The sequence below is a fragment of the Heteronotia binoei genome, chromosome 13 (genome assembly GCF_032191835.1).
Source record: "Heteronotia binoei isolate CCM8104 ecotype False Entrance Well chromosome 13, APGP_CSIRO_Hbin_v1, whole genome shotgun sequence".
In the NCBI taxonomy this organism is placed as follows: domain Eukaryota; kingdom Metazoa; phylum Chordata; class Lepidosauria; order Squamata; family Gekkonidae; genus Heteronotia; species Heteronotia binoei.
The window spans coordinates 49,611,479-49,635,609 of NC_083235.1; the positions used below are offsets into that span (position 1 = coordinate 49,611,479).

The following is a 24,131-nucleotide window of genomic DNA, read 5'->3' on the forward strand; positions in this document are numbered from 1 at the left end:
CACCAGTTTTGTACCAAAGTTACTTAGTAGAAAGGACTGTTTCAGTTTACAGGATAGGTTAAAGGTTGAGGGAAAATCCCTCTTCCCCTTAATTCCTTTTGCACAGAACCCTGCCAACTGATCAAGAGGAGCTGCCATTTTAAAATTTTAATTATAGTGTCATTTGTCATGAGCCCTAACGAGGAGAAGCTGGAAATGTTAACAGACCTGGAAGAGTTGCCAGCCAGTTCCTCAGCTGAACAAACAGCAGCTGGCCCATCAATCACTCTCCAGGCACCAGTGTCAGCTGCTGACGATCAATCTCCTCCAAGCTCTCCTTCTCCCAATCTCAAGAGTTCAAAGCAGGCTCCGGAAAGAACTTTCAGAACGAAGACGATCAATCTCCTCCAAGCTCTCCTCCTCCCATCTCAAGAGTTCGAAGCAGGCTCTGGAAAGAACTTTCAGAGAAAAGACATGAGGCATGCCGATGCTTCAGATCTCTCAGCCCTGAGTTCTAGCAGAGTCACTGCCACCCAGGGAGCAGGCTGATTGAGACTCCCATATAGCTCCCACCCAGGACTTGGTAACCTTGTGAAAGCAACAAGTCTATTATCTGGCTTGCATTCATGCTCCTTCCTGATTCTTGATCCTGACCTGCTTGATTTCCTTGGCACCTTGACCGGTTTGGTGTAGTGGTTAAGTGTGCGGACTCTGTTGGTGAAAGAATCTATCTTGACCCAGGTTGACAGCTCTGGAATGACAGCTGGTGATCTAGCCAGCATGCTAGGTCACAGTGACCTTATCAGCAGGCTGGTTTGAGCCGGCTGAGGACAGGTGAAGGAACCTGCTGAGTCAGCATGACAATGCACTGCCAGGATTGGCTGACTGGACTATAAATGAACTGTGTCTGCAATGCACAGGTCTCTTTCTGAGAATTGACTTGCTGGCGGAGCGTTTTGTTCCTGTGATCAATATATTGGACTGCACTAGAGAGCACGTACTGTATATACTGTAAATACATTACTTTGGCACTAGTTGCAGGTGTCTGGCTGATTTCTTTCCTGGAGCTCAGTGTCGGGCTCATCACACCGCTCACTCTGCCAGCGTCCGCACCAACAGGGTTATGGGCCCAGAGCGGTTCCGCTGCGCGGAGGAGCACCGTGAGAGTTGAGCTGACCGAGAGTTCGGAAGGAGCCGGAGGCGAGGAACGCCGGTTGAAGGACAAAAGAAGCACCAGCTATCTCATTTTGAGAGCCAGAGGGAGGACGGCAGCCAGCTGTGTGGAGGAGTCGGCATCATGGCTCAGCAGCAGCTTGCAGTGGCCATCGAGAAGCTTAACTCAGCCAACTACGCGGTGTGGAGCCTGAGAAAGGAACACTACCTTAAGCGTGAGGGGCAATGGCTGTTTGTAAGTAATCCCCCTGCCGCGTTATCTCCTGCCGAGACTGTGTTAGCCGATAAGGCTCTGGCAAACATCGTGCTAGCAGTAGGAGATGACCAACTAGTATATGTGCGTGGGAAGGACACTCCCAAGGCTGCCTGGGACGCGCTCAGTGGGGTTCATGTTAGTACCACTGCTGGCTCCCTTATGGCCTTGACCAGGAAGATGTTCCGCACTGTAATGCCAGCCGGAGGGTGTGTAAGGCAGCACATCAAGAAGCTAACGGACTGCTTCGTTGAGCTTGAGGCCAGGGGCAAAACTGTAGCTCCTGATGACAGAGTTTATATTTTGCTGTCGTCGTTGCCGCCTGAGTTTACTCCCCTGATAACATCCCTGGAGACGGTTGATGTGGTGACTCTGACAATGGAGTACGTGTGTGCCCACCTGCTTGATTTCCAAGAGAGGATTGTGGCAGTGAGTTGTCCGGGGGTGTCGGCTGAGGAGCGTGTGGCTATCGGCTCATCTGGGAAGGCATCCAAGAGCGAGCCGGCTTCGGCTGCTGGCAGGCAACCAAAAGCTGAAGAGGAGCCGACTGCACTGGCTGTCCGACGTTGCTATGGTTGTGGATCGTCCCTGCACCTGCTACGCGTGTGCCCAGAGAAGGGGAAGCGGCGTGGACGGAGGCAGCGAGAGCAGAGGACCACCAGCCCGTGTGAGGAAGAAGCCCGGCTGGTCACGTCTGCAGGAGAGAGCACAGGGTCTGCCTGGATTTTAGACTCTGGTGCAACGAGCCATCTCTGCTGCGACAAGGAGCTGCTGAGTAATGTTGACATTCCTGAGCACAGTCGTGTCAGATTAGCTGACGGGACCACCGCAGCTGTTATATGCTCAGGCAGTATTGAATTTCCTGTGTTAAATTGCACTTTGCAGCATGTTCTGTGTGTACCCACATTAAGGTTGAACTTGCTAAGTGTGAGCATGTTAATTGACCAGGGATACCAGGTAAAGTTTGAAAAAACCTGTTGTAAAATCCTAGGAGGTGGGGGGAAGCTGCTTGCAACTGGGAAAAGAGAGGGAAACATATATGTGGTTCAGAGTCATTGTGCCCAGGTGGCACAGGTGTCAAATGTGCCAGTGCACAATCAGTGTATACATCTGCTCCACAGGAGACTCGGGCACTGTGGGTTTAGAGCGTTGAAAAAGACTCTGCAGTTGGTGCCAAGTCTGAAAGTGAAGCCCTGTAAGTGTTACTTAGACTGCCAGGTCTGCAAAAAGACCAAGAGCAGGGCTTGTGCTGTTGCTAAGCAAAGCAACAGAGAGAGTAAGCGTGCCCTAGAACTCATTCATTTAGATGTTATAGGCCCATTGCCAAAAAGTCTGTCGGGGAGGAGATACTGCTTAGTGGCCACCGACGACCACACAAGGTACTCTTGGGTGTTTGCTATGGTGCACAAATCCGAGGTGTACAAAGTATTCACAAAATGGGTCAAAGCGGTGGAGAGGGAGTTGGATACGCGTGTCAAAGCTATTCAGACCCACCGTGGGAGTGAATTCTTGTCTAATGAATTAAAACGTTGGCTGGCGAGCAAGGGCATTGCCCACCGTTTAGTGAACCCAGCCACACCCCAAGACAATGGGCATGGAGCTGTACTGCAAAATGTGATGTACTGTATGTTAGAAGATGCAAAGTTGCCAATTGCTTATTGGGCCGAAGCCATGCATTCAGCAGTTTTTGTGTATAATCGCATTTGGTCCAAAGCTGTGAATGACTTGCCTTACAGAAGGCTGTACAATAAGTGTCCAGACTTAAGGTATCTGAGAGTCTTTGGGACAAAAGCCTGGGTTGGCATCCCCTCCGAGAACAGGAGGGAGGGGGATGGCCGGGCAGAGAGCCTAACTTTTCTGGGCTACAAGCCAGAAGCCAGGTGTTATCGCTTTTGCGATAAGGGAGCGAAGATAACGCTCAGTAAGACTGCCCAGTTTAATGAAAGCGCCAGCTGGCCGCAGTTACACTCTACTAAGAAAGAACTTGTACTGCTGCCAAGCACTGATAACGGTGCTGGAGTCCTGCCAAGGGTAATTAAGCAGGAACAGCAATCTCCCGACCGGGAACTGGTAAGCAGACAAGCAGAGGAAGGTGAGCTCAAAGTTGGCACAGAGCCTCAGGTGCAGAGTCAGGAGGTGGAACTTGAAAGTCAGGAGGTGCAACCTCTAAATCAACAAGAAGAACCAGGCCAGGAGGTGGCAACAGATCAGCTCGAAGGAGACGAGCCCGGTCCGAGCACAGGGCCACGAGTATCTGCTAGGGCCACAAAGGGTATACCTCCTGCCAGGTACAAGGTGCCATATGTCACACTGGTAGTTAAACCAGACCCACCAGGGTTCCAGGAAATGCTCAGGAAAAAGGCTGAGGCGTGGAAGGTCTGGGTGGCAGAGTGCGAGGCACGGAATAGGGAGGCTGAAGCCAAACGCCAGAGGGAACTGGCTGACCAGGACAGTGACAATGAGTTCCTGGATTGGGAATTGTAAATCCATAAATATGTAAGGAATGTAATGTTGCTGTCTGTGAACCAATGTGAAGGCATGTGTGTATAACAATGCAGAACATTGTGAGTGTTGTACAGTTACCAGGTATGAATGTAAACTGTATCCAGTGTTAATATTCACTGTGGTTGGGTGTTCTGGGTTCGATAGATTAGGAGGTGTGTTGGTGAAAGAATCTATCTTGACCCAGGTTGACAGCTCTGCAATGACAGCTGGTGATCTAGCCGGCATGCTAGGTCACAGTGACCTTATCAGCAGGCTGGTTTGAGCCGGCTGAGGACAGGTGAAGGAACCTGCTGAGTCAGCATGACAATGCACTGCCAGGATTGGCTGACTGGACTATAAATGAACTGTGTCTGCAATGCACAGGTCTCTTTCTGAGAATTGACTTGCTGGCGGAGCGTTTTGTTCCTGTGATCAATATATTGGACTGCACTAGAGAGCACGTACTGTATATACTGTAAATACACTACTTTGGCACTAGTTGCAGGTGTCTGGCTGATTTCTTTCCTGGAGCTCAGTGTCGGGCTCATCACACCGCTCACTCTGCCAGCGTCCGCACCGACAGACTCTTATCTGGGAGAACCGGGTTTGATTCCCCACTCCTCCACTTGCACCTGCTAGCATGGCCTTGGGTCAGCCATAGCTCTGGCAGAGGTTGTCCTTGAAAGGGCAGCTGCTGGGAGAGCCCTCTCCAGCCCCACCCACCTCACAGGGTGACTGTTGTGGGGGAGGAAGGTAAAGGAGATTGTGAGCCGCTCTGAGACTCTTCGGAGTGAAGGGCGGGATATAAATCCAATATCTTCTTCTTCATCTTCTTCTTTTGGCTTTTGGACACTGACTTCTGATTCCGGTTTGTGATTCTGCATTGGTGACTTGGCTCCTGCTTGATATCCTGGACTTTGACCTTGGACTGGCTTTAGATTCCTGCCTGCTTGCACTCTTGAGAATGTGACATCATTTATGATCAAGAAGTGAGATCTAGTGATTCATATTCATAGAACATTTATCTAACAGTAACATAAAGAGGTTTAGATCCTATGTTAGTTACAGATTTAGATCTAAGTATGGAGGCTTGTTCTGTTGCAGGAAAATTTCCTCCATTCACAAGAACACAATAATGATATAAATAGAAATAGTTACAGAGTACCAGGCTATTTATGAAGAGAGGGTTAAAACAGTTTTTAAAAGTATGTTTGTATCACATGGTGAGCTCACAGTATGTAAAATGGCATCAAGCTTTTTGACTGTTATCCTTCCCTCTATGTTTAGACAAGGATAAACTGGTGTGGCTTTTTTTTTACTGCCAGGTTTAGCCAAAGCAGTAGCCAGAGCCACATCTTTATTGATCTAATTTTGTGTAAAGTGTGCCAAATGAGTTTATCACTTCTGAAAAAGAAAGCCTTGAGAACAGCTTGAAAATTTGAGATTAAGAAACAAGAGACCAGGGATTGGACATGGAGCAGCCCAAATTTATTCTTTAGCAGAAACTCAACAAAGGAGAGATCTCATACCCTTCATGTTGTATTTATTGGCTCTACATTTTCTGGACCATGTGGTTAAAGTGAGGAATGTTGGGTTAGGGAATTATTTATTGAATGTGGGTAACAGAATTTAGTTGGTGCAATGTCGCTGCACCTCACAGGTTTCAAGCACAGGAACTAAGTGTGTGAACAGTTTAATGGGGAGGGGAGTTACTGTTATTAAATAGATGCTCTGCGCAATCTTCATTAAAACATTTGTATCAGGCTGAGTGGCAATCCCTGTGATTTAAAATACGTGATAAATGTAAGTGGCTGAGGAATTTGATTATAATTTTGTCCTTTTTAGATCTTCTCTCACAATCCCAATCAATGGTGGGAAGCAGCTGTTCTCTACTCAGTACTCTGTAACATCTGAAACCATTTAGAGCGAAAGCAGTCAAAGTTTCCATCATATTGTAAACATTCCTTTAGTTCTAGTGAACATAGTGACATAACTCTCAATCTAGGGGGCACAATGTAAAGTACGAACAGAGGATAGGAAACCTTCTTTTATGGCCTCTATTTAAGAGAAAAAGTAGCCCATTAACTATTTCCATCCTGATTTTATTCCATGGATTTCTCCAGAAGTCCATTAATTCTTTGAGAACATCGTTTAAAAATAAAATAAAGCAGCATAAACAAATTCTCATGCTTTATATTCTTCTGTGATCTAGTCCTTGAAAAATGTTCAATGGAATAACGGATGACAGATTCATCATCGTTATAAGCAACAAGATGGTTTCAGATACAACTGATACACCAAATTGTTTTATATACATGTTCTGTAGTAAGACAGTGTATAAAAGCTCATTTATGGAGTTCTTTACACTGTATGTCAGTATGTTGCATATTTCAGCCTAGTCTTGTAATTTAAAAAAAATATAATGGTTATGATCCTGTTCAATTAAACCTCTTGCCAGTGGCCTTGATTTCAATGGGAGAGAAAAACCTTTATATATTGTTTAAGTTGTGTTTAACTTTGGGTAGATTGCACCCATTGAATGCTGTCCACTAATGCTTTGTTGCTAATACAGCCACTCTTGATCACAGTTAGGGTTCTTATTGAAGGTAAAATTTGTAGTAAATTTTAAAGTTATTAAGTGGACATACCTCTGCATTTAGAGAAGATTAAAATAAGAGGTTCTCTATACATGCCTAATTAAAGTGAAAAGCATGAAAGTTTGTGTCCTCTGGATATGTAAAGCTTGCCAACATACTTCTAAAACTGTGGTGGCCAAAACTGAGCATGGTAGTCCAAGGGAGGTCTAACCAGAGCAGAGTAAAGTGATACTATCATTTCTGTACCCTCAGTTTCATATATTTCCTCACAACGTTGCATTAATATGTAATGTTACTCCTACTCCTTCCCTTATGTTATTTATCTATTCCTTTTAAACAAAGAAATAGCAAGTGTAGCTGAAGATGAAGGCAGATACTTTATTTCATCACATTTCTATCCTGCCTGCCCCCACAAGCAGGCTCAGGGTGGTTTACAACAGAATAAAAGCAATCAAAATACTTAAAAGGAAGGATGATGATCACTGAAGGATAGAATAAGGAGAGAAAGGAGAGAAGATATGGGGGCTGCCAAGGGAAGGAAAGAGTGTGCGGAGGAGGATGCAGGAAAAGTTAGGTTCCCTCATAAGTCCCTACAACGGAAGTTGGCCTGGCAGTCACCAGTACCACACAACTGGACTGCAGTTTTCCTAGGCAGAAGCTACTGGGGAAGGTAAGGGAAAGCCTAAGATAAATAAATGGATAAAGGTAGGTCTGAAACTTTGGTGGGGCTAGCTCCCAACTTACTGGCAGCTGCAGCGTTGCAGATGAAATCCAAGATCAGGGCATGCGAGACCAGGGCCACTGCTGCAGCCACTGATTGGCTGTGGCAGTTAAGCAGGAGCAAGGGAGGACTTACTGACAAGACCCCCAGCCCATGACGTTGCTGGCAGGTGCAAGGGCCTCTGTGAGGTGGCGGTGCAGGTGAAATCTGGCAGTGCACACTGCCAACTGGCTGCCATGGCTTCTGGGGCAGGAGTACGAGGTGGAGCTGGCAGGTGAAATCAAGGAGGAGGTGGCGGTGGCAGAAGCTGCTAGTGTGGGGAGGCAATCACTCCTACAGAGCTGTGTGATTTCAACTTGCCTTTCTTTTTGGCCTTCAAGGCTGCTCCAGCATGATCTGTTCCCTTCTCCCACAGTCCCACCCCCTCTAAGCAGTGTGTGCAGACATGTCTCTTGGTAGAGGCACCATCTGTAGCTGACCTCTTGTCCACTCTTCTCCTGCATCATCCCCTATGAGCTTGGCTGCCTGACTTGTGATCCGCTGGGTTCAAATTGGCTGGCACCACCTCTACTTCTACATGCCAACCCCACTGCTTTTTATCTGCAAGGCGAGTTGCAGAGGTAGCCAGCTTTGAAGCCCATGATTTTGCTTCCATTCCTCTTCCTCCCTCCTTGCCTTTTTATCTGCAGGGCTGAGCTCTGCCTCCCATCTTTGAATGGCAAGGATCATGCGGCTGTGTGGTAGATGGATCGGTGCTGCGCAACATGCACCAATTCAGTGCAGATCTCATTATGATTTATTTCATAATTATTTAAATTAGCCAGTGCTAAGTGCCCCCAAGAAATTTAAATGCCCTCAACTTAAAAATTGCTAGATACAGGCTTGGATAAAGGTAGGTTGGTGGTTGGGTGGAAAGAAGATTGTGTTGCCAACTCCAGGTTAGAAAATCTTGAAGATTTGGGTGGGTGGGACTTGGAGAGGGGAGGGACCTGAAAAGGATTTAATGTCATAGACTGCACTCTCTTAAACAAGAGTGTTGAACTCATTTGTTATGAGGGCTGGATCTGATATAAATGAGACCTTGCTGGGCTGGGCTATGTCAGGTAGGACTGGGCCATGTCGGGCCAGGCCTTGTGTACCTGTTTAAGATTAGGTAGCAGAGATATAAACTTTATAAAGGACACAGACAAATACAATTAAATATATATTTTAAAAGGCTTAAAACCTTAGCACTCATTGGTCTTAAAGGTGCTTTCTTTGTATTTCTCCCATGGGATCCAGGAAACTGGGCAAAGGAAGCTCTGGCTCTTTCCTTCCTTCCCCTGGGGACTGGGAGGGAGAGGAGCCTCAGCTAATAGAAGGTAGAGAGGCTTGGCTCAATAGCTCTGCTGTGTGATTGAGAGAGCCTGGAAAAACAAGCTGTTATGTAGAAGGAAGCAAGTTATAGGGAGAGGGAAGCAGATGACAGCCAATTGCTCAGCCCGCAGACCACATGTTTGACATCCCTGCTCTAAAGCATCCATTTCCTCCAAGGGAACTATAGTTGCCAACCGCTCAGAATTACAGCAATGGATCTCCAGATGATAGAGATCAGTTCCCCAGCAGGAAATGACTGCTCGGAGCCATTTAAACAACTGTTTTTCATGAAGACCAGAAGGCAGGGGGTTTCCATTCTTCATTAATGTCTATGAAAGGCCATAAATGGCATCAAAATTCATGAAAGTTTGTAGTGGCCCTTCAGTTCGCAAACAACAGAACAACAAACTGGTCAAAATTAATGGGGAGCTTAATTCGTGCACATCCGTACAAATGAATATAGACTTTTGAAAGCTCATTAAGATCACTGAGCTTGATCCATACCCTACTCTAAGAGCTGATCAGCTGCGTGAGCAATTAACAAATGCTAAGTACATCTCTACACTTTTGCAGTTAAAGATATGACCTCTGAAGCTTCAGATAAAACAGCATTGTGAGCCCCTTGGGACACTATCAGTTTGCTACTGTGCCATTTAGCTGAATGGATTCAGTAACGGCGCATTTGCATTACTGTAAATAATGCGTTTTGCAACTGGAGTATTACTGCGAAAGAATAGCAAAAATCCAGTAGTTAAATGCATTATTTGGTGTAGTGGGAACACACACTGATATTTTTGAGGCTTATGGACACAGTTTTGAACTTCCTTTTGCCTGTATCAGTAAAATGATATTTCAATTATGTCAAGTATATGGGAAGAACATATGCAGCATCTCTGTGTTGCTCTGCTTGGCTGCTAGGATGATTTCCTTTTGGGCCTTCACTTTCTCTTTTCACTGCCCCAGGATCCTTCCCTCAAGGCTAGCTGTGTACCATAGGCTTGTGCAGGGGTCGTTTTGTAGAAAAATAGGTGGTGGAGCTCATCCAGGGATTGTTACGCAGTTGCACCTACTATTCAATGGACAAGGAGGTGGAACTCTCAGAAAGGTTCAAGAGCTGTGCTCCTGTGAGCTCCCACTGAATCTGAAGCCTGGGCTTGTAAAATGCTGATTTACTGGGCTCTTTGCTCTTTCTTACTGGATCTGTTAAAGAATCAGGGTTCTGGGCCTGGATTAATAGAACTACTTCCTCTGAAATTGTCTAGTAAAACTGCTATTTGACAATGAGGAATAAAGTGCTCAAAACAAAATGTGATATAATTTTACTAGGACCAGCCAAGACATCTCAAAACAGTGTGCAAACTTTTCATTTCTTCAGAGCTCTTTATCATGCTGGAATTTTTTTTAAGGGAGGAGAAGAGAACAAAAGCTGCTTCAAGCTATGGCCAAGGTGTTGCAGACAAAAGCAGATGAAGTGATGCTGGGTGGAACTTGTTTCCAGTTGTGTCTAAGCATTTTGACAAGAAGGAGGAAAAGTGAATCTTTATTTGAGAATATTGAAGTTAACAGAAAAAAAATGCATCTTCAGATAGTTCCTGAATTATTGTAATGATGACACCAGTTATGTGCCCTAGGGAGGAAGATCCACAGTTCAGGGCAGCAGCCAAGAAGGTTTTTTTTTCAAGAGTCCCTATCAAACAGTCTTTCAAAACTCAGGCTTTCACAACAAGCCCCTCCAAATGATTTCAGAACCCCAGTGGATGGAGAAAGTTTTTTGGGTACTTTGGGGGCAAGCCTTTCCTCAGGATCCTGGTTTCCTTGGTAGCCCACCTAAGGCTCCAGTACTTAGGACATGAGATCAGGCCCTCAGGGATGCTGAGGTCATTGCCGAATGCTCATGTGAACATGGCTTTATGATAACACTAGTAGTGTGCATTGTGTGGATATGATGACCTCTAGACAGAGACAACTTCCTCCCCCCCTCCCCCCGTCACCTAAGGAGAGAGAGGATCAGATTCAGGAGGCATACCTCATTTGAAATGGGTGGAAGGGGGGGGGAGGGAAAGAAAAGCGACAGCTGGCATGGCCTCTGATGAGATGCTCCTGCCAGTTTACCAGAGCAGCCTTCCAGCCAGGAGACTGACAGCAGGAGCCCCACTATCGAGAGCCAGCTGGCTGCTGCTGCCTGCCAATCTGTCCTGTAGTGAAAGGTATGTGCAATGGGGTGGGGGGTGGGGGCGACCTGGCCTGAGGGGAACCAGTGGACCTGGAATGCTGCGTGGGCAAAGGCATTGATGCTAGGAGAGGAAAGTGACGGGTAGCAGTGGCAGGCAGGGCCTCTGCAGAGATGCTTCTGCCAGTCCAAAAGATGAGGCTCAACTGCCCACCATCTTACTGGAGTAGCCTCTCTGGCAGGAGCCTGACAGCAGTAGGAGGTGCAGGAGCACTTCTGTTGATCACCAGTTGGCTGCTGCCTCCTGCAATTCCAGGCTGCACATAAAGGTGTGTTTTGAGGAGTGGAAGTGGTTGGGGGTAGTTGGGGTGATCCGCCCTGAGGGCCTCAAGATCAGTCAGCATGAGTATCCAGGCAGGAAAGAGGTTCAAGCTGGCCATCCATTGTCCTTAGGATGGTTGCTCGCCACCTGACCACTGCTGCTTCACAGAAAAGCCAGCACGTCAACATGACATCATCCGAGCATCAAAGTGTGTGTGCAAGGGAGGGGAAATGGGCTCCTGGAAAGGTGGGTGATGGTGGCTTGCAGCCAGTCACAGAGTTGCTGAATTGTGGCCAGTCTGTCTAGAGAATTATTATAGGGGGGAGATTGTAGAAGAGTTCACAGACTCCACTGTGGAGTACTGAGCACATTGGCTCATAGCTACTTGTTGTCAACTTCAGAAGGTTCCTGTCACAGGAGGGAAGTGAGAAGATCTTAACATGGGAAAGTAGTTACAGCCCATTGGCAAAAATGCTGATCTCAACAAAGCAGGTTACTATTGAGTAAAGCAGCATCTGCTGACTCAAGAGCAACAATAAAAGTTAATTTGGCTGGAGCTGACAGCTATCAAGCTGACTCAGAGAGTCTAAAGAGCTCCTGGTATGATATAAACCAACACAGTCAACAAGGCATAAATAAGCCACCAGGAAGCCACATGTTCCTCAGCACTCCATCGGAATATGTGTCATTCTTCAGATGGGCAGTTAAGAACCCATAATCCCACCCCTCCACCAAGCACTTGGTGGGAGTGTTGAACAGAACTGTAAACTGCATAAGCGAGAGAATCATCCAGTATTCAGAATGGCATTCACAAGTGCAATACCTCCTTCTCACTCACATAGAATGCCTACCACCCTGCACAACCTATTTCTCACAAGTTCAGAGGAAGAAGTAGGTCGGCTGTCACACACTGCTACCCTGCTTGCCTCTTCTAAAATATATAGAAAGCCATGACCATTTCACATCTTAGATCCTTTCTCTCACAGGAGCATCACCAGATAGAGTAGCCCAGACCCTTTAAGTAATTTCCCTTCATTCAAACACTGCACAGAATTTATTTGGGTTGGGGCTCAAACACAGTTCCATTCACACAGTGCCACCATTGAGTCATACCTTGAAATATGTATGTAGACCGAGGTCTTAGCCTCTGTGTATGTGAGTTTTTTCTCCGTAAGATGACTATAGGGTTAAACGACTGTAGATCTATACCCTGCCCTTCTCTGAATCAGAGTCTCAGAGTGGCTTACAATCTCCTTTATCTGCTTCCCCCATAACAGACACCCTGTGAGGTAGATGGGGCTGAGAGAGCTAAGACAGAAGCTGTCCTTTCAAGGATAACTTTTGCGAGAGCTATGGCTAACCCAAGGCCATTCCAGCAGCTGCAAATGGAGGAGTGGGGAATCAAACCCGGTTCTCCCAGAGAGAAGCTCACACACTTAACCACTACACCAAACTTGCACCAAAGTTAACTTTTATTTATGGTATGAATATAACACTGGGAAAAGTAAGGTATAGGTTGCAATGTTGTTTTTTCTGTTGAACTTTTGAACTGTTCCCTTATTTTAGCATTTGGCATCTTTTGTTACAAATTGACTTTCTTTTCCAGTTAGCCTTTAAGCTGTTCTCCATAGTTCCAGTTAGCTTTAAGCTGTTTTTCCACAGTTCTGCTCAGCCAGACACACTTTCTCCTTTCCTACTCCCTAGCTGCCAACTCCCAACTGATGTTTCCAACTGTCCTCACTAATGTTCTGTCAGGGCTCACTGGTTGCTCTTAGGAAGAGGCAGAACCCGGCCAGTCCATCACAACAAATATTCAGACAAGTGGCCTAGAGGTTCAGTTAACCCTTTGGGCCTCTTTGCCAATGCAGAATATAGTCAGGTAGATGAGGTCATGTCATGACATGCATATCTTCGTACAGCTGTAAACCCTTACCAGGTGCAACACATGCATTCCAAACAGTCTGTTTAATCCCAAGGATTCTCAGGAAACTGAATGACAGAACTAATCCTAATAGTAATCTTGCTGGTCAGGGGATCCTTGATGCTCCCCAGAGTTCTAACAAAGAAGGTTAGCTAAGGATTAGCACTCAAATACCAGGCAGATGGCTCTTACAGTGCTATTCTGGGTTGCAAAGTGAAATTTGCAGCCTTATCCTGGAAAAACAGGCGATTATGGTTGTGAAAAATGTTTTATTCCAGTTTAATTTTATTAGGAAATTTACTCCATATTTGCAGATGTCCAATCTGGCTATGCTAAGCAGTAACCTAAAGGCAAGATTACTGTTAACATGTTGTACATCAGGTTGTCATTGGAGATGTTGCACACAAACCATGAGCAAAGCGTGGTCCCTCACCCAATCAACAAAGGAACACATGACTAGTGTTCTGTTGAAGCAGGAATTGTGTATATAAAACTTATTGATAGATCTGGATGACCTCTAGACGCCACACTCTCTCTCTACCAATATCTTATGTGTTTCTCAAGGAGTCAGGTCTATTACAGCAGTTTATATACATTTTGATAACATATCCAATGTGGGACAGATAAATTTTAATTATCAAAAACATAACCCAATAGCTTATCTCTGTTCTCATAGTGCAATTCCAAATTAGAAAAGAGATGAGCTATTGGGTCATGTACTTGAGCCCTTGTGAAAAACTGAGCCAGTGCTGTTACAAAAAAAAAATGTATACCTTAGCATATTTTTTTTTAAAAAAAGGCTAGCCAAGGCCAGTTGTGGTTTGCTGGAAGTTCCATTACTGGGCATTGCTGGTTTATTCTGGGATGCCCTGTGTAAGCCAAAATGCCCTCAAAACGAGGCTGGGGAATTGTCAGGTGGGCACCTGGCTTAGTCAGGATCTTTTTACCTGTGTATACTGGATTCCACGTCCAGAAAGTAATGCTTAAAAATATTAGGGACTCTAATTATTAAGCAATTAAAATTTATTAAGAAAAATATAGGCTTTCATACAAGATAAAATACTCATAAAATCATACACACAGTCCTAGGAAAAATAGATAGAGAGATAGGGGCACACTTGGGTAGACAAACAGGGTGATATTTACCTATCGTAGTCTTCAAGGAAGGCTCCAATGGCGACAAGCGAGGAAGTGGGAGAAGGGACCCGAAACTGATCAGGAGTCGGGGATGGATCTATGCAGTGGAATTGGGATACTGATAGAAGCACACCTGTGGGTAGCTAGTCCACAGATTATAAGGACTCTCTTGATCCCTTAGGGGATGGGAGGTACGAAGGAGGGGGAAGGTGGTCAGCTGATGCATGACCTCCCAAAAAGGGGAGGTTCCGCAGTGACCATAAGGGCTGGACTACTACGGCAACCAATAGGAAGTTCATTGGTGGCACCTAATTGGGCGACCATTCCGGACCAATGGACTTGCTTGTATCCTGGATACCTGAGTGAACTTTCAGGTTGAAATGGACCAGGGTGAGGCTCCAAAGTGACAGTTGGGGAAAAGAAGAGATTACTGGGTGGGGAGATACTTAAGATTATTAAACTTATCTAAAAAGGTGACAATAGCGAGTCAAATAATTGCCTAGGTAACACCTGGTTTACACAAAGGAACTTGGCTCAGGCTGAAGATGGTCTTCCTCCTCTTCTGTCTTCTCCTTGGCACCAATCTTTGTCTTGAGTTCCGTTAGACAAAGGCAGTGGCGGTTGGACGATTAGCCACTCCTGAGGTGGGTAGATTGCAGGCAGGCACAGGTGACATCTGGCGTGTACGTGAGCCGTCTGCTTTGCTGGAATGGAGTCAAGCCTGGAAGGAAGATGGCTGTGTGTGGTGTTAGCCCTCCACGGTGGATTCCATGGTCAGTGCTTCAAAACTGTTCGCCTGGATAGCTCCTGGCGGCGCAAATTCCTCCATCCCATGGCTGGGATGGACATCATACGGAACGATGGGAAGCCATCCGTTCTCCTGGTGGGCACTCTTGTACTGGTCTTGAGCGCCTTTGTACCGTTATGGCTGTTTGTACTGCATAAGTCCCTTTTGCCCCTGGATAGGTTTGCTCACACTATCTGGCCAGATGTGTGTCAGTCACTTCTCCAGGTACTTTGGCAACCAAGCTGGTGATTACGATGTTCTGTAAGGGGGTTTTTCCTCACACCTGGGCTCTTCCCAAAGTGCCTAGGTCAGTTTATGGTTGCTTTGACCCATCTGCAGCTGTATGGAATATGAAAGTTTTCCTTGAGAATGTGTCCCTTTGTTTAGTACTTTCCCTGAGATGAAGACCTTTGTTTAAGAACACAGTCTCCTCTCTTGCTAGTACTTTCTGGTTTAAAGTTTTTCTCTATTATAAAAATAAGGCTTCAGTACAAAATGCCTTAGGCTTAATCAATATATCTCATATTCAAGTATGATTCTCAGTGTAAGGGATAGCTTCTAATTAATCCCTGAAGTGTTAGTGCAAGTTTAATGTGCAAACAGGTTGATTTGTCAATCAGAGAATATCTGGAAACTTCAGTTGAGGCATAAAATAAAAAACCCCAAACAGTATATTATTGGGCCAACTGGAGGATTGCCAACCTCCAGGTGGGGCCTGGAGATCTCCCGCTTTTACAATTGATCTCCAGCTGGCAGAGATCAGCTTCCCTGAGAAAATGGCTGCTTTGAAGGGTGGACTCTATGGTATGCTGAGACCCCTCTCCAAACCCTGCCCTCTCCTGAATCTACGCCCAAAGTCTCCGGGTACTTACCAACACTGACCTGGCAACCCTAGTCCAGCTGTCAGGACTGCATTTCCAGGTCCAATTCAAGGTGATGGTGCTTACCTTTAAAGCTCTGCATGACCTGTAGCCAACATACCTGAAGAATGTTCCTGTGCAGCAGCTTTGCTCTTCTCAGCAGGGCTTAATGATGGTGTCCCTTAACTCTAGGACATGCTCTATAACAGCACAAGTTTGGACTGTTTCAGTGGGGCTTATGCTCTCCTTATTTTCCATTGAAGCTGTAAAAAAGAACTATTCTGCAGATTATCTGGCCTGAAGGGTATTATGTGCACAGGTTGCTTTTAAAGCAGTGGTTTTAAATGGAATTCTAATGTATTTTATTTTAGTGTTTTCATGTTTTAAATTGTGTGCTCTCATATGATTTTATTTACTTTATGTTACTGTATACACTGTGTCATGACTGGGTCAGGAGAAAGGTGGGCATATAAATATTTTATGTAAAATATTCCACTCTCACATGTTTCTTAAAAGATGGCTCTTCCCTGTCCTCCTCCTGTCCTAGATTCCTGATCTGGAACTCGAACAGAGTGTTTGCAGCCCAAATGGAGGGCTCTTTGAGCCCATGGTTCAGATGCTCTTAAAAGAGAACTACTTAAAAACAACCTTTGTGCAGTCCATCTCCTCAGTTTACCAAGTTTCAGAGCCCTTTCATCCAGTATCAATTGTTCATCATCTACTGTGATAAAATAGTTCTGCACACAGTTTATTATCTCAGAGTACATCTGCTAAAATTGCATGAATAAATAAAGCACTTGTTCATAGTAGAAGAATTGGCAAATTTGATTCTTGTTACTGCATTGTTGTTCCTGACAATCTGTTACATTGATCCTGAGCTGCAACATCCAGAAAGCCTTAGCAATATTTGTACTATAGTTCATTTTAATACACAAGAAGTGTTCTTTAAATTGACTGTATGGTGTCTAAATATTTAAATAATTAAAATATTGAGTGATAATTACGAATGCCATGCATGGTATAGAAAATTAAATGGAAACCTGCCAACTTTATCAAACGGAGAATGCAGTAGGAAGTGAATCACAACTGCATTTCCTGAGCACAGTTGCAGATTTTTTGAGAGAGACTGAATCAGGTGTTTTCTTAACAGCACTCAAAGAGCCAAATATTGTTATAGAAGTAGGAACCTATGCATGATTTTGGAAAGAATATTATATATTGATATGGGTTTCTAGTGTTCTACATAGCTTCATTTTAGCCTTTTAAAATCAGTAGTTCAGTATTAGACAGCAAGAATTATTCAGGATAATAAATTTTGAAAATACAAGTCATGTCGCCCATTCAAATTTTGTTAATGTCATAAGTGGTGCATTAACAGTGTTCACTAAAATGTCTTGAAAAGATACTTGTGCATGTGTGTGATATTTTGGTATTTAACCTTATATATATTGTTAGTGATTTTTTTCTATCTAAGAATCTGGTGGAAAGGTTGTTTTTTTTTTTGCTGCATTAAATTTTACAATATTGGCATGTATTACAAAGCATTTTTGAAGTACATTTTAACTGTATTTTAACATTATTAAAGGAGTGTTCTGCATGACACAATAAAGCTATCCCTTGCTTTAGTTCAGAACATTGAAGAGAGGGTAACTTTCATGAGATCCCTGTTCTGTGCTTAAATATTTTTCAATTCATTGAGACCAAGTGAAAATAATCTCTAATTTTTACCCACTGAACTTGTTACTCTCATTTTCAAAGAATTACGAAAGGGAGTTTGGCATAACTGTGGACATGAAATTGAAACCTGAATAGTATTTTAAATGGTGAGGGTTAAAAGCCTTTCTTTTGTATGAGTGCACGTGTTCTTTTATTTGATACCTGAATGATGAAAAATGTATCTGACTTTCTAGGGAGAAGGAGGAGCAATTGACTAGAGTGATGGAGGTACAGAGGCTGCAGGCCCAGCAGGCTGATGCTGCCCTGGAGGAGTTTAAGCGGCAGGTGGAGCTGAACTCAGAAAAAGTCTATACTGAAATGAAAGAGCAGGTGAGGAGGTCATAATGCCAGCCTTTCTGCAGCTCTGTGTCTCAGTGGGATAGCATATTCTCTTCTTATAATGCCAGAAACATGCTTCTCTTGATAGTGGTATATCAAACTCTTTTACAATTCAGTGGCTTTGCCAGCAAGCCAGGAGAAAAAGAATGTTAGCTGTTAATTCATCTTTATAACAAAGGCAAGCTTGTCATTACTATAAAACTACTCCTAGTGGTGTTACTGATATGGCCTTTGTTTTGGATTAGGCCCTGATCTCCCATTTCACACATCTCTTTTATTTCCTTTCAATGGGGAATTTCCTTTAGTTTTATCTCATTGTGACTATAGTATGCGATGTAGATGGCAGTATCAAATAGTGTTCTATAATTTTAAAATGAAATGCACTTCCATGTAGTATCAGTCTTGCAGGTAAAGCAAGAAATCATATTTCTTTTAAATAGGTCATCTGTATAGTATCCCAAGTGTACCTCAGATGTGTAGTGTATATGTAAATCTGTCGATCAGGGCCACACTTATCCAGACTAGAATTTTCTTTTTAAAAATTAATTTCAATTTACAGACATACAGACTTAAAATACAAACTATATTAATGTATACTCAAAATCAAACACATACATTATGTAGAACATGCTTATAAATTTACTTAATATTTAATATTTCACTTTTATTTAAATACCACTTCTATCTTTTCTATCTATTGTCATATCTGATAACATCCATCCACCCATCCATCCAGGGGTGGAATTCTAGCAGGAGCTCCTTTGCATATTAGGCCACACACCACTGATGTAGCCAATCCTCCAAGAGCTTATAAAAAAGAGCTTTGTAAGCTCTTGCAGGATCGGCTACATCTGGGGTGTGTGGTCTGATATGTAATGGAGCTCCTGCTAGAACTCCATCCCTGTATCTATCTGTCTATCATCTTTCTTTCTCTGTTTTGATTTAATTTTATTCTTGAATTTCAGCTATATAATTTTTAAAAAACTTTCAATTGTTCTTGAAATTCTGAAGTCAGTCTATTATGTATAAGAAATGTTAACTTTGTCATTTTTGCATATTCATTCAGTTTATTCCCTCATTCTTTCAAATCTGCACATTTCACTGCTTTCCATTTTGCTGCAAATATTACTCTTGCCGCTGTCACCATATACTTAAATAGTTCACTTTACAGTGTTTTTGTAAAATTGCTTTGAATGATATTTAATATCATACTTCTTGGGTCCATCGCAAACTTAAGTTTTAGTATCTTTTGCATTTCTTCATGTACCTCTATCCAATATTTCCTTGCTTTCTTGCATTTCCACCACATATGATAGAACATTGCAGCTGTATTCTGACATTTCAAACACTTCTCATAATTAGGGTTTGTAGAGTCTTTCGGGATCAAGTGCCGTGTTCTACTGGAGAAAGTTTTCCTTCCAGACGTTTCGTTCTCAGCTGCGGAGAACATCCTCAGTGGCGTTGCAGCCGGAGCAAACACCAGCACAATTTTAACAGAAAGGAAGAAGGCATTTTCATCCACCAATCTTGGTACCCAGCTCTGCAAAACACCCTACAGACTATAAATTGCAGAAAGTCTCAGAACAATCAGCACAGTCAACAACCATCTTCCTTATCTTCAAACCCCTTCCAACCTTCCCAGCAATTAACACAGAACAATGGTCACATTCAACAGCCAGTTTCCTTATCACTACCCTTCCAGGAAGCCCCACCAAACAATGGGCACACCCACAAACCTATTGCCCTTTCATCACACCCCCTCCAGCCTACAAATAGCAGCTCTCCAGCAGCCCTGGCCCCACTCAATGCACAGCAGCCAAGAAGGTCTGAGCGCCTGCTCCGGCTGCAACGCCACTGAGGATGTTCTCCGCAGCTGAGAACGAAACGTCTGGAAGGAAAACTTTTTCCAGTAGAACACGGCACTTGATCCCGAAAGACTCTACAAACCCTAATGATGTTACCAGCCGTGAAAACCTGAAATCTTTGATAACTTCTCATAATCTTTATTTACTCGCTGTATGTTTAGGGGTAATAGACCATCCAAATAACATTTAATACCAGTTCTCCCTTAATATTTGACATTCAGTAAACTTAATTTCTGTAATCCAGAGATTTTCCCACAGACTCATGTACAGTATGTCACAGAAGTGAGTACCCCCCCCCCTTTTGTAAATATTTAAGTATATATTTTCATGTGACAACACTGAAGAAATGACACTTGGCTACAATGTAAAGTAGTGAGTCTACAGGTTGTATAACAGTGTAAATGTGCTATCCCCTCAAAATTACGCAACACACAGCCATTAATGTCTAAACTACTGGCAACAAAAGTGAGTACACCCCTAAGTGATAATGTCCAAATGGGGCCCAAGTAGCCATTTTCCCTCCTTGGTGTCATGTGACTCGTTAGCGGTACAAAGTATCAGGTGTGAAGGGGGAGCAGGTTATTGCTCTCACTCCCTCGTACTGGTCACTGGAAGTTCCACATGGCACTTCATGGCAATGAACTCTCTGAGGAGCTGAAAAAACAAATTCTTGCTCTACATAAAGATGGCCTAGGCTATAAGAAGATTGCCAAGACCCTGAAACAGCTGCAGCATGGTGGCCAAGACCATACAGCGGTTTAACAGGACAGGTTCCACTCAGAACAGGCCTCACCATGGTCGACCAAAGAAGTTGAGTGTCCGAGTTCAGCGTCATATCCAGAAGTTGGCTTTGGGAAATAGACGTATGAGTGCTGCCAGCATTGCTACAGAGATTGAAGGGGTGGGGGGTCAGCCTGTCAGTGCTCAGACCATATGTCGCACGCTGCATCAAATTGGTCTGCAGAGCTGTCATCCCAGAAGGAAGTCTCTTCTAAAGATGATGCACAAGAAAGCCTACAAACGGTTTGCTGCAGACAAGCAAACTAATGACATGGATTTCTGGAACCATGTCCTATGGTCCGATGAGACCAAGATAAACTTATTTAGTTCAGATGGTGTCAAGCGTGTGTGGCAGCAACCAGGTGAGAAGTACAAAGACAAGTGTGTCTTGCCTACAGTCAAGCATAGTGGTGGGAATGTCATGGTCTGGGGCTGCATGAGTGCTGCCGGCACTGGGGAGCTACAGTTCATTGAGGGAACCATGAATGCCAACATGTACTGTGACATACTGAAGCAGAGCATGATCCCCTCCCTTCAGAGACTGGGTCGCAGGGCAGTATTCCAACATGATAATGACCCCAAACACACCTCCAGAACGACCACTGCCTTGCTAAAGAAGCTGAGGGTAAAGGTGATGGACTGGCCAAGCATGTCTCCAGACCTAAACCCTATTGAGCATCTGTGGGGCATTCTGAAATGGAAGGTGGAGATTCACAAGGTCTCTAACAATCCACCAGCTACGCGACATCCTCATGGAGGAGTGAAAGAGGATTCCAGTGGCAACCTATGATGCTCTGGTGAACTCTATGCCCAAGAGGGTTAAGGCAGTGCTCGAAAATAATGGTGGCCACACAAAATATTGACACTTTGGGCCCCAATTGGATATTATCACTTAGGGGTGTAATCACTTTTGTTGCCAGCAGTTTAGGCATTAATGGCTGTGTGTTGCGTAATTCTGAGGGGACAGCACATTTACACTGTTATACAAGCTGTATAGACTCACTACTTTACATTGTAGCCAAGTGTCATTTCTTCAGTGTTGTCAAATGAAAAGATATCCTTAAATATTTACAAAATGTGAGGGGGTGTACTCACTTCTGTGACATACTGTGTATATTTTCTCCAAAATTTTCTCCAAAATTTTGCATCCATTTTATCACACAATTTACTTACTCTGTTCCAGTATCATGTTGCAGTAATATTTTATATTTTTTTCCTAATAGATGTCTTAAATTTCCCATTATTAATTGTTCAAAAGCCGTTTTCTTTCTTAGTCATCCACCTTCTTTAACTATTTGATCTTCATTGTGGTCTCTGTGCATCACACCCATGGGAATATGGTTCCTGCACCTATCCTGATTGGTAACCTATCAAGCTAAATATATTTTTGCACCCTTTCAACGGTGACACGCACAGAAGCCCCACCATGTATGCTCACCAGAGTGAGTGCAGACTTCCCAGCAGTGCCCATTTATACTCATTCTCCGTTTCCTATTAATTAGCCAGTTTTTGATCCACAAGAGGGCTTGTCCTTTTGCTCCATGACACTTTAGCTTACTAAGGAGCCTTTGATAAGGAACTTTATCAAAAGCTTTTTTTTTTTTAAATTCAATTTATATCCCGCCCTACCCCACCGAGGCGGGCTCAGGGCGGCTCACAACACAAAAAGCTAACAAAATCAATTTAAAATACATTAATAATACATTAGTAATTATAATTATACAATAAAATACATAAAATACTTATAAAATACATAAAAACACGTAAAATTCACTTCAGTATGTACTATGCTACCTTCCTTAAATCAATTCTTCAATATTCCAGTATTGAATAATCTGATGTTCGAGATTTGAATGTTCAGGCATTCCGATAACAATTAATTATGTGCCAACCGGAAGAGGGCTGTTTTGCAGGCCCTGCGGAACTGTTCAAGGTTCCGCAGGGCCCTCACCTCCTCCGGGAGCTGATTCTACCAACAGGGAGCTGCAATCAAGAAGGCCCTGTCTCTGGTCACTTTCAGACGGGCCTCCTTTGGCCCAGGGATCGTAAGAAGGTTTTGAGACCCCGATCTCAGCACTCTCTGGGGAACATGTGGGGAGAGACGGTCCCTAAGGTAGGCAGGTCCCAGGCCATAAAGGGCTTTAAAGGTCATAACCAGCACCTTGTACCGAACTCGGTATGTTATCGGCAGCCAGTGCAGTCCCCGAAGCCCCGGCTGAATGTGCTCCCGTCTAGGGAGCCCTAACAACAGCCGGGCAGCGGCATTCTGCACTAGCTGCAACTTCCGGGTTCAGCACAGGGGCAGCCCCATGTAGAGGACATTGCAGTAGTCCAACCTCGAGGTGACCGTTGCATGGATCACTGTTGCCAGGTCGTCGTCCTCCAGGAAAGGAGCCAACTGCCTTGCCCGCCTAAGATGAAAAAATGCGGACTTGGCAGTGGCTGCTATCTGGGCCTTTCTGGAAGTCAAGGTAAACAACATCTATTGGGTCCCCTTTGTCCACATGTTTGTTCACCCCCTCAAAGAACTCTTAACAGTTTAGTGAGACGAAATCTTCCCTTACAGAACCCATGCTGAGTCTTCCTCAGTAACTTGTGTTGATCAATGTGCCTACTCATTCCCTCTTTGATAATGGTTTCTACCAACTCTCCCAGTATTGAAGTCAAACTGACTTGCCAGTAATTTCCTGGATCTCCTCTGGAACCCTTTTTAAAGATTGGGGTGACATTAGCTACCTTCCAGTTCTCAGCAATGGAGGCAGTATGAATGAATGAAATATTACAGTTTTTTGTCAGGAGACCCACAAGTTCACCTTTGAGTTCTCTCAGAACTCTTGGATGTATGCCATCCGAGTCTGGTGGCTTTATTAGTTTTTAATTCGTCTATCAGTTGTAGGACCTCCTCTCTCATCACCTCAATCTGACTCAGGTCCTTCAACACCCCTTCCAAAATTAGCAATTCTGGAGTGGGCAAACACTTCTCATCTTTCACAGTGAAGACAGAGGCAAAAAATGCATTCTGAGCCATCTCCCTATCCTCCTTCAGTAATCCTTTTACCCCTTGGTCATTCGAGGGCCCCAATGCCTCCCTGGCTGGTTTCTTGCTTCTAATGTATTTGAAGAAATTTTTATTGTTGTTCTTTATGTTTTTTGCAATAGGCTCCTCATAGTCCCTTTTCGCCTGCCTGATCACAGATTTGCATTTGATTTGCCACAGCCTGTGTTCCCTTTTATTAACCTCACTTGGACTAGCTTTTCACTGCTTAAAGGAATCCTTACCTTTTACAGCTTCCATTATTTTGTTTGTTAACCATGCAGACTTTTTCTTATACCTATTTGTGCCTTTCCTAACTTGTGGTATATATTTTATTTGAGCTTCTAGGATTGTAGTTTTAAATAGCCTCCAAGCTTCCCCAAGGGTTTTGTCTCTATTTACCTTTCCTTTCAGTTTCCTCTTCACATGTATCCTCATGTCAGAGAATTTGTCTCCTGAAACACACTCTCACTCTCTCATTGCCAATGCCCCAATCCCCAACAGTGTATTGTTGGAACTCTCTGTCCGGGGCAGTGATGCTCTGTATTCTTAGTGCTTGTGGGGGCACAGCGGGAGGGCGTCTAGTAGTCCTGGCCCCACTGGTGGACCTTCTGATGGCACTTGGGGTTTTTTGGCC

At 44.1% G+C, this 24,131-nt stretch overlaps 1 protein-coding gene across 2 annotated transcripts in view; it reads left to right on the forward strand.

Moving 5' to 3' along the window:
- The window catches only part of CEP112 (centrosomal protein 112), a 507,150-nt gene that overhangs the window by 164,282 nt on the left and 318,737 nt on the right, over positions 1-24,131 (forward strand). For both annotated transcript variants that reach the window (XM_060252333.1, XM_060252332.1), the window contains exon 18: positions 17,671-17,806. In XM_060252333.1, coding sequence (XP_060108316.1) covers positions 17,671-17,806 — 136 coding nt within the window. The remainder of the gene's footprint in view (positions 1-17,670; positions 17,807-24,131) is intronic.